The sequence below is a fragment of the Bombus affinis genome, chromosome 18, assembly GCF_024516045.1.
Source record: "Bombus affinis isolate iyBomAffi1 chromosome 18, iyBomAffi1.2, whole genome shotgun sequence".
Taxonomy (NCBI): domain Eukaryota; kingdom Metazoa; phylum Arthropoda; class Insecta; order Hymenoptera; family Apidae; genus Bombus; species Bombus affinis.
Window position 1 is genome coordinate 723741 of NC_066361.1, and position 11769 is coordinate 735509.

Consider the following 11769-nt stretch of genomic DNA (forward strand, 5'->3'; position numbering starts at 1 on the left):
AGTTTTTAATGGCATAGATAAACTTTCATTATGTTTGAAAATTGATAAAGAGGAAGATCGATGTCGAAACACTGTCTTTGTTTTTATTAAAAATTTTCACTTTTGGCATTTACCTTCACTCCCTCGTAACTTCAATTTCTCAATTATCTTCAAAACTGGCTGAACAAATACTGGGTTGAAAAAAAGCGAATCATTATATAGCAGCTCCTAAAGCTGGGGAGGCGAGGGAAGCAATCGAGTCCAACTCCACATTCACCGTCTCCGTTTCTATAGAGATCAAAGCTCGAGATGTCCCGCGCGCTTGCGGCAAAATGAACATTACGATGCTCAAAGTTCTGTTCCTTTCACCAACTAGAAAGGATGTCAGGCAAGGAGCGAGGGAAAAAGGAAGGGGTTGAAACGGTGTCGTAACGAACCGAGCGGGCTGTTAATCACCGGCACGTTTTTTTCTACCCAATTCCGAAGGGGCTAATAGAAACCACGCGATTGCACGAACCGCGAACGTAAGACAAAATAGTATTACAATGACTGTAGAGTAGGGTCGGACAAGGAGAACGTTTTTTTTTATTTACAAGTAGAGGTGTGTGCGTTATGTGTTGGCGATGATAGTAGTAGTTGCCGGCTGTAGATGTCGCTGCTGGGGCACTGCTAATTATTCTTCTATTTTGATGCGTGGGAGAAAAATTGGATCACGGGCGCTGGGAATCGAACCCGGGTCCCGAACGTTCGAACCTAGAGCGCTAACCACTTCGCTACCGTGTCCGTTACTTAGTTAGTGTCGTGTAGCGGTATTTATTGTCGATTACCGCTACAAGTACTTTACAATCAATTCTCGCATTGATAATTTTCAGTAAGTTTCTCTGGCGTGGCGCAGTTACATGACTAATTATTTATAAGTTTACTTCCAGCTAAATCTAGTGCTTAGGTCTATTTTTTATGTTTAGCCTCGAATTGCTTCAAATTGTCTATGATGTGTTATTTCCATGTCAATCTCCTGTCCAGAGTCATGCCCAGATATCTGACTGAATCCTTGTTAGGAATTGCTATATTTTTAATTGTCACTCTAGGGCATGTTTTTTTGCAGCGTGAAGGTTACATGTGTGGATTTATTTTCGTTAATTTTGAAGCCCAATTTATGAAACCACTCTTCCATAGAGTCGAGATATCGCTGGAGAGTGGAGGATGCGATTATCGGGTCTAAGTGGGATGCTAATAGTGCTGTGTCGTCAGCAAATGTTGCTATAGTTATTTCTGTTGATATTGGTAAATCGACAGTGTAGATGGAGAACAGGAGGGGTCCGAGGACACTACCTTGGGGTATGCCAGCTTCTATTGGAAATGTTGTGGTTGTAGCATGTAAGTATTTAACCATGAATTGTCTATTGGTTAAGTATGATTTATCCATGATGAGTGTTAATTATGACAGTAAGTTATTAATTTGTTCTGATTGTTTCTCGATTAATTTTTCGGGTCTAGAGAAGTTATCCGAGTTTTGAGAATTGGGAACACTATTTTGAGAATGGTCACTATGGATTTTCGGATTGTTTTGATTTCCTTGAACTGCCTGGGCATAGGAGATTAAAGGAGTAGAGAATTTTTGTGGGCTGAGTATTTGAGTTATTTGTGTACAAGGTTTTGTAGGCTGAGCAACCTTTATAATTCGCAGGATGCTCTCCTTGACAGAGGATGCACTTCGTAGGGGTTTCTGGAGATTTAGTGCACTGATCAGTGCGGTATATACCTGCACATTTAACGCAGCGGAAATTATGGTTGCAATATTTCTGCATGTGACCGTACCTTTGGCACTTTTTACGCTGCACTATCTCTTTTTTTGAATAAATTTGAAATAACTAGTTGAGAAGCTATGATTCGGGTCAGAGATTAGGAGCGTTGGATTTTCCACTAGTAAGTTTAGAAACACTTGGATTATGTACGTGTCGATCCACTTTCGACGGATGGGTGTCGCGTGTTGTTTTGTTGTCTTCACAGAGCACTAGACACACGTCTGCACGCTTCGACACTCAACAGCAAACGAAAGAGAACGTGGACAGCAGCCGTTGTAACGACCTTTTTAACCGTTTCCACTTCCTCGTGCAAATTTTAGTGAATTGTCGTGCACTCGAGGCTCTTTCCCTCGAGATAGGCGAACCTATTCAGGGACTACTCGAAAAACATTCGAGTGCCCATTGTACGAGTACGTCCGTCTGTTCAGGATGCTTTGCCTTGCTGATGCACACCCCTTACACTCCTTTGCAATGTAGTAAATACCCGGGTAAAATTACTTACTCCAAGTATCGTGTTAATAGAGGATGTAAGACTTTAATCAGGTTTCAGATGAATTTGATGCTACGTAGTTCTGATGCTAAATGAAAATTCGTATGTAGTTGCTAAATTCGTGCATGTCGTTCTTTACGATGGTTGTTTTGCTCGATTACAGAGTAGATATAAAAAATTAATTCGTACTTGATATTTCTAATCTTCCTTTTTACAGCCAAATTGCTTGAGATTTGCCGAATTTAAAACGACAACACACAATGAACCACATATATTAACCATGATGTGTTAAAGAATAAATTTATAAAATCTACTATTCTGTGAATAAAACTAGCCTACTTTGTTGTTAGATAAATAATCCTATCAATGACTCATTTTATCTCACCCTTTTATTGTCATAACCTGGAAGCGTATAAATGTCAAAAAGAATAGCTCCACGTCTCGTAACCGGTGGTTTTTCATTTTCTAGCATTGTTAAAATTTCGCGCTCTACACCTGGAAAAGGGGCAAGAGTATCCGTGCGCGAGCCCACTACGATTAATCATTCTGTTTTTCGATACTGCCTCGCCCGACCACGAGCTACCTCGTTTTTTTCATTTTCGGCCAGTTTTCACGGAGGAGTTGGGGTTAATTCTTCGCTCACGGTACGAACAACAAGGGCGAACAAAAGCCGGACGAGCCAGCGGATTTATTAAGCAAGCATTTAACGAAAAACGACGCGGCGTTTCCCCGAGCTGTTTCCACCCCTGCTCGTCCGGCTAGTTTTTGTTTTAACCCATTACGTTCATCCCTTTCCCCAACGATACATACGAACATTTGTCTTTTAACTTTTACTATCTGTTATATACATCGGCCAAGAAAAAGAACTATTTCTACTACTACAAATATTAAAAGCAAGCATATTGACAAGGAAGCATAGTAACAAGAATGACTTCCCATGCTCTGGATAATCCAGAGGATGGGGAGACATTGGTAGTTGCCCTCTTCTACGGCAGTTTGCCGGGCCTCTTCGGCCCATAGCCTCTTCTTTCTTCGGGCGCAATGCCCGCTGGAACTTACATCTAAGCTCGAGACTTTCTAGATCGCAAACCAAAAAATAAAGTACAAAGGTCAAGTAAAAACATATAAAACATAAAAAATTAAAACAGTAAAACATAAAAACAATCGCGGAAGCTGGTCCAAGTACACATGGATGAACAACGATCATATAGCGATCGCTGTCCGTTCACATGTGCACGATCGAGCAATATTAACGTTCGTTTCGGAAACCACTCGCGATCACGACCGCGATATTCAAAAATTCTACGGGCAAAACCAGAGACGATGACATGTTTCATTCGTGCCAACTTTACTGTCAATTATTCGAATGAAATTCCCTGAAACAGGTTGAATACTCGACAACGCGCCTACCCGACCAGAGGCTTGTCACGACCGGCACACTTTTAAATTCGATGGGCTGATGACGGAGATAAAGATATGGCGGTACTCGGTGACAATGTATATCGCCGAAGTGCCTAATAGCCACCAATATCCCCACGGTCCTTCCGTCGAATGTTCGAGAAGAAGGCGTGCGTAGCAACGGTCGCGAACGCCTAACAAACGCGTAGATAGTGAAAATATTGAGGGGTAACAAGGGAAAAGGAAACAGATCCGATCGAAAGTCAAAATAAGAGCTTCAATCTTGGAAAGTCACGGCTAGAGTTGAGAAACAAATCGTAATTAGCGTAAACCAAATGTTAAGAAATAAATTCTCTCTTTTTTTTATTTTCATCTTCGATTTCCTTTTTTTTTATTTATTTTACGTGACAGGTCCACCTACACGGTTCTCACACATAACACCCGGGCGCAAGAGTCTACATTAGAGAGAACGTCCCGGACGCCTCCGATACCGGAGTTTAATATACAACATGCACATAACATACAGAATTTACGTACCATTTTCCTGAAATCGACTGACGAAGTCTAGTGACCATTGCTCAAAACGTGATAAAACACGTCTAAAAAAATTATATCGTTAAAATAAATATAAGTAAACTTGGAATTATAATTGTAATTGACAGCAATATTAGCAACGTGGTTACACTTAATCTTGTAGCTGATATTACCACCGTTACGCCCCGAGGCTTACTATAGGCCGTGTTCCTAACCGTCGCTCGTGGTACTACAGTGTCGCAGACGGATCGTCTTACATGACCGGCGAAATATATACAATGTAGCGACAAGCGCATAGTTCTAGAAACGTCGATTCGCCTTCGGCCCGTTATTTTATCTACACAAAGAAGGTGGCATACGTGATCATAGGCGCGAACGGTGGCGTGACCCAAGCGTAGTGGGGGTCGTCTCCCAGAGAAGACAAAAGAAAAAAATCGAAGAACAATCAATATCATTTGAGGATTCAGACGGAATGCATCGAGGGGTTCAGACGAATAAAATCCAGGTCGCTTAGTCAAGATAGGCGTGCAAGCCGTCACCATGAAGAAGGCGGTGACGGGCGCCATCGTCATTAGAGTCCCGGGGGACAAGGACAGGGAAAAGGCGTCGATCTTGGCGACGCGCCTGGCGGGTGTTCTGGACCCAACCAAGGTAAAGGTCGGAACCCCCATGATTAAGGCGGAGTTGAGAATCACCAACGTGGACATCTCGATGGACAAGGAGGAGCTGCGTCAAGCACTGGCCTTGGCCGCGGGATGCGGCAGCGAGGATGTCCAGATTGGTGAGATCGGCGTCTCCAGGGGAGGACTCGGATCGGCATGGATCAAGTGCCCGGCGGCCGGTGCCCGCAAGCTAGCCCAGGCGGGCAAGGTGGTCTTAGGGTGGTCCATCGCGAGGGTCTCTGCTATACCGAAGAGGCCCTTGCAATGTTTCAAGTGCCTGGAGTTGGGCCACGTACGGGCGACATGTACGTCCACCGAGGATAGAAGCCATCTCTGCTATAGGTGCGGAGGAAGCGGGTACCGCGCCAGAGGATGTCCCGCCTCCGCGCCGAAATGTCCCCTATGCGAGCGGCTGGGAGCTCCATCGGGACACAGGATGGGCGGGGTGGCATGCAACCCCCCGAAAGCCAAGAGAAAGAGGAAACAGCCTACTCAACAGTCTGCCGCCGCTGCCGGCGCCGCTGCTGCTACCATCGCCAGCGGCAACGAGAACCAAGGCGGAAGCGTCAACAGGGCAGCATCACCTTCAGCAGTGACGAGTGGCCGGGAGGAGGCCATGGAGTTGGCGGAGTAATACAATCGCCTGCTCCAATGCAATGTAGGAAGAGCCAGACGGGCGCAAGACCTGCTTCTCCAGACCATCCGGGAGAATCGGGTCGCACTCGCTGTGGTGGCCGAACCATACCGCGTCCCCGACGCCCCCAACTGGATCAGGGATTCGAACGGATTGACGGCTATAACATGGTCGACGGCATTGAGTCCGCCCGGCGCCCTGTTGGATCGCGGTAACGGCTTCGTCGCCGTCGAGTGGAACAGGATCGCGATAGTGGGCATCTACATCTCGCCCAACAGCGGAGTGGCCGCGTTCGGGGATTTCCTGAACGAAATCGGCGACTGCGTTCGCAGATGTCTGCCCCGTCAGGTGCTCGTCCTTGGTGACTTCAACGCGCGCTCGTCGCAATGGGGGGACACCAAGACGGATTCCCGAGGTAGAATGCTGACGGACTGGGCCGCGACTCTCGGACTAGTTCTGGTGAACAGAGGCGCAACTAGTACCTGCGTCGCGTGGAGGGGTTCGTCCATCGTCGACATTACCTGGGCTACCGCCGAGCTCTACCGGAAGATCCATGGATGGAGGGTGGCCGACAGAATGGAGACCTTGTCGGACCACCTCTATATAATGATGGAAATGAAGACGGAGGCCGCCGCGCGCGACCGCGATGTCCGACGACAGCAAGAGGAGAACCGGTCCCGACGACCACCACCATCCACATCTAGGTGGCGTTTGAAGGAGAGGGACAAGGACATGCTGCGGGCGGCGGTCACTGTCTCTGCCTGGAGCTGGGACACGCGGGGGGACAACAACACTTCAACCCCCCCACCACCACCAACGCACTGGGTGGCATCGACGAGGAGGCGGACGAACTCCACGGATACATGAGAGCGGCATGCGACGCCTCCATGCCGCGATCTGTCCCGGGAGACAGAAGCGACCGTTCCGTGTATTGGTGGACACCGGAAATAGCCGATATGCGGGCGGCGTGCGTCCAGGCCCGGAGAAGATTCCTGAGGGCGCGTCGCCGCAGACGGACACGCGACGAAGAGGAGATCTCTCGCTGCTACGAGGACTATAGAGAGACGAGACGTGCTCTCCAGCGAGAGATCAAACTAGCCAAGGCTCGGTGTTGGGATCGACTGATCGAATTGGTCGATTCAGATCCGTGGGGAAGGCCCTATCGCATCGTTACGAAGAAACTACGACCTTCGGCCCCCCCGCTGACCGAAAACATGGATCCGGCGTTACTGGACAACGTGATCGGGACTTTGTTCCCACGGCGGGATAACAACGATACGTCCGCGCCAGCCCCCACCATCATCGACGGGACGGCGCTGACGGATTGGAACGAGGAACTTCGAGTGACGGAGGAAGAGTTGCTCGAAGCCGCGAAGAAGATGGCATCCCGCGACGTGGCGCCGGGTCCGGATGGGATCCCGGGCCGAGTCTGGACGGAGTCGATCGACATCTTGGCTCCCCGTCTGCGGCATCTGTTCTCCAGATGTCTGAAGGAGGGCGCCTATCCTCGGGCGTGGCGTACGGCAAAACTCGTGTTGCTACGGAAGGAGGGCCGACCGCCGGACGCGCCATCGGCATACAGACCGGTGTGTCTTCCCGACGAGGTGGGCAAACTCTTTGAAAGGATCATAGCCGCCCGTCTGGAAACACACATGGAGAGACGGATTCCCGGATGGCACGATAGCCAATTTGGATTTCGCCGAGGCCGCTCGACCGTGGACGCGGTGAAGAGGCTAAGATCCATGGCGGAGGACATGGTCGTTCGAGAAGGGGTAGCAGTGGCCGTCTCCTTGGACATAACCAACGCTTTTAATAGCATACCATGGAGCAGGATCGTGGAGGCGCTGCGACACTTCGAGTCCCCGCCATACCTCGTCAGGGTGATCCAGGCCTATCTGAACGATAGGTGGATCACCTACACAGGCAGAAACGGCGTGAAGGAGCGAAGACCGGTAGAGCGCGGTGTGCCGCAAGGCTCGGTACTCGGACCGATTCTATGGATCACTGCCTACGATTCGGTCCTCCGAAGTCCCATGCCGCCGGGGGCTATCGCGATATGCTATGCGGATGACACGCTGGTGCTGGCCAGCGGTCGATGGTGGAACGATGCCGCATGCCTGACCGAGACTGCCGTGGCATGCGCGGTACACGCCATTCGAAGGCTCGGTTTGAGCGTGTCGCCGGCGAAATCGGAGGCTTTGTGGTTCTACGACCAACGACGAAGAGGAACACCGCCTGTGGAGCTGTCGACGATCGTCATCGACGGAGAAGAGGTCCCTGTGGGACACCGGATGAAGTACTTAGGCCTGATCGTCGACAGTCGATGGACATTCGAGCCACATTTCAAGCACTTAGCCCCGAGGGTAACGGCCGCAGCTAACGCCCTATGCGGCCTATTACCTAACATCGGCGGGGCAGGACTGGGAGTCCGCAGGCTCTACGAGGGAGTGATCCGGTCACGAGTCCTTTACGGAGCACCTGTCTGGGCCGAAGATCTGGCGGCGAGTCGGCGCAATCTGACTCTGGTGAGAAGACTCCACAGGACGATCGCCATCCGGGCAGCCAGGGGATACAGGACGGTGTCCTACGCGACAGCGACCGTGCTGGCCGCGTCCCCTCCATTTGAGCTACAGGCTCTCGCCCTTCGTCGGGTGTACGAACATCGGAGAGCCTCGAACTTGGACCGACGTGCTACACCGATGGCACCAACCACGGACGTTCGGGAGGAAGCAAGGCTAGAAGCATGGGAGCGGTGGCGCTCGCAGCTTTTGGAAGAGGATGCGGTACGCCCTCATCGAGCAGTCCGCGCCGTGCTACCCAACTGGGACAAGTGGAGAGATAAAGGCGGGGTCCCGCTGACATTCAGAACGACTCAGGTGCTCACCGGCCACGGGGTGTTCGGTGAGTACCTGCTCAAGATCCGGCGAGAGGTGACGTCCATCTGTCACCACTGCGGGGAGGAGGAGGACACGGCGCAACACACGCTGGAGGTTTGTCCGGCGTGGGAGGTACCACGACGCGTCCTACGACTCGAGATCGGCGAGAGATTGGCCCCCGACACGCTCATCGAAGCCATACTCAAGGGACCCCAGGAGTACATAGCCGTCCGCACCTTTTGCGAGCAAGTTATGCTCGTGAAGGAGCGAGCGGAGAGAGAGAGGGAGAAAGCTCAGCATCCCAGCAGAGCGCGACATCAAGGAGTCTCCGCGCGTCACGGAGCGGCGGCACCCCCGCCGTAAGCGCGCCCAAGGAGTCATCGAGGAAGTAACAAGACCCAAGGATAAGGACGCTAGGGGGCGTGGTCCCCCCCTGGCGGCCCCGATCTTCTGTCTAATAAGGAGGTCTCCCGCCCAGCAGGGAGATAGACGACGAGGAGCGCTTGGTAGTATTCGCAAGAGACCCCGAGCCCTCCTCGAACAGCCGTCTGGAAGACCACCGTGGAGTTTTAGTCGGTAAGAGTCCGACACTACCCAGCTGCGTGCAGCTGGATGTCCATGAGGATTTCTCCACGATAAAAAAAAAAAAAAAAAAAAGGTCGCTTAGTCAAACGAATACATCGAAAACTATCATAAAGTCGGTAGAATTACTGTAACAAACTAATTGTATCATCGTTAAATCATTTGTGACGTGTTCATTCTAATTTTAAATATTGTTAAATATACAAGTTTATATTAACCCCGTTAATTCAGTGTTAAAATCATTTGAACCACCTCTGTTACCCTAATCGATACGGGGGAATGACTAATTCGCGGCGTCGATTATCAGAATCGTAGCGGGAATTTACGTATCACATCGTCAGTCACTGAGAAATTTTTGCATTATAGTCATCGTGCCCAATATCTTTCTCCCATACAAGTAGCACCTGAGCACGTGAATGAGATCCTAACAATGGGTACGGAAATGGTTAAATCTGAAAATCCTAATCTAAAAACATGATTAGTTTGTCTCATTTGTATTTAACGGACTAAGGATCTTTGATTTTACATTTTATTACTTCATTTCGGATTATAATAACTCAGTTTTATTAATTCGATAAATTACTGAAATTTTAATATTATCAAATAGTATTATTAATTGAAAAAAGACTAAGACTCGATGAAATAGAATAATTGACTCTAAATGTATTACCAAGATAGAAATAATCTCAGGTAATCTCTTCGTCAAAGCACATTTCCGAAAATGCAGAAACAGTGTTCAATGTTATTGCTTTGATTCAAACATCTGCCTGCCGCGAAGATTTTTCTTGCACATAAAATTTCACACATTCTTGTACGGAAAAAAAGAATTTTAATTCATACTTTAAATTCTACTTATGTTTATAATATCTGAAGTCAAAATAAAAGAACGTGGCTTAATATTATCACAAAATGTATGTATTGTACATTGTATGAATCGCCATTATCATTGAGTGAAAATTACATCTTTTATTGCAACGAAATCGGAGGGCATCCGATTTCTCCGCTATAAAATGCTCAAACGAAATCGCTTCGATATGTCTTATTTATACTAAAATTCATCGCTTAAGATTAAGTATATCTATGTCATACAGGTATATTCGTCTAGATATTTGCCTGTTACGTCGCGTGAAAAGGTCCGCGCGACGTACCTTAATGTCTGACCGTTAAGACCCAAGCGTCGTTAGAGAACATTCAATAAAGTTAAGGCCCACCATAAACCGATTCTCATTAGCTTGCAGAAACCTTGAACTCTGCAAGTATTTTCGATTTACAGCTGGTACTTAAAAAAGTCCTTAGGTTTATTGAACGTTCTTAAAAATTACGGAGTAAGCTGGTATTTATGACGGGAAAAACTGTTAATTGTATGCTAGGGAAAACCAGGCATTTGTATAATGGAAATGTCAGGATTTTCCCACGAGTCATGCCGGTAGGATGCTTCCATCTCCCAACTTCAACCGTTTACGTCTGAGCCAATGGTAACGGGGATCCGTGTCCTCATGTTCATAACGGAAAGTACAAACAACGAATCAGCTTCCTTCGTTCAAAAACCACTCACATCCCGAGACTTCCTCCGTAAGTCCCAAAGGTCAGACACACAAGGGAGTCAGTACGAGTCAGTCTATTCCAGTCAATCAGTCAATCAATTCAAGTCACTCAAGTCACACAGTCGAAGTCAAGCGGTCGAAGTCTATTCATTCGGTCATTCGGTTAATTCTGTGGATTCGATTCACTCAAAGTCGGATCTGATCAATCGATACGTCTACTACGACACGAGAGCCTTCGTCTATCAGATTGGCAGTCAGAATCTGAGCAAGATCAAGGCAATCCCCATACTCAGCGACGTTACTAGTTTGTGTGATTATATGAAGTTGTTGGAGAAAATATATAAGTTATAACACTGTTAATCACGGAGTTATATTATTTCAACCACCCCTATTGTCTTAACGGAAATCAGGGGATCGATCTACTGGCGGCGTCGATTATTATAATCGTAACGGGAATTTACGACTCCCGTTGACGTGTTTCCTCGCGATTGCGTCTCCAGCGATTGGTCGAATTCACATGGTCCTTCGAGCCGGATCACGTGCCAGTGTCAAGTGAAGTGACCACACAGTGCCACGTCTTCCCTCTGAATCCAACAGCAGAAGTGTATCACTCCATCAAGGTCTGTGACTTCAGGAGCAACACCTTCGAAGAGATATACACATTGGTCGAGGCACGCACCCAGGCAGCGTCCCGACGTAACTGAGTAATCAACTTTGAGAAGATTTCAAGTCGGTCCACATCCTGAATCATGCCGACCCTTGCTAAAATCAACAGCATAAGGAAACGACGTGATAAACTGTTCGAAGGCACGTTAACGACTGTAAGGGAACGCATCGATAGATACGAACAGTCAGGCATGCAAGAGATTGCATATTTAAGATCATCTCAAGCCCTACTTCAGGACGGGTGGAAACGATTCCTATCACTCCAGGGCGAGTTGGACGACATCGAAGAAGAGGACATCGTTCAGGAACGCGTAGCGTCGGAACAGTACAGTTCCCTGGACATGAGAATATAGCTCCTCCGGGAAGGAAATTGATCTTCAATCCCGTCGACATCTAAGGGCATCGATTTTCCCGAAGCGAAAATGCATTCGCCAGAAATGCGGCTACCAGCATTCGACGGGAAATTCGACACATTTTATAATACGTTCAACTAGGTTATCGACAGGAACGCTTGCCTAACCACCTTGCAAAAATTCCATTATCTGCGGGCTTCCTTAGTAGGGGAAGCCGCGAATTGTGTAAACTCTCTAGTTTTCCAT

At 48.2% G+C, this 11769-nt stretch overlaps 1 protein-coding gene across 1 annotated transcript; it reads left to right on the forward strand.

Annotated features, from left to right (window-relative positions):
- The first annotated feature begins 4746 nt into the window (after positions 1-4746).
- On the forward strand, positions 4747-6369 carry LOC126926583 (uncharacterized). The gene is made up of 2 exons (XM_050742952.1): positions 4747-5467; positions 5531-6369. Exons 1-2 carry the CDS (start codon positions 4747-4749, stop codon positions 6367-6369), a joined length of 1560 nt encoding a protein of 519 aa, XP_050598909.1.
- The last annotated feature ends 5400 nt before the right edge of the window (positions 6370-11769 follow it).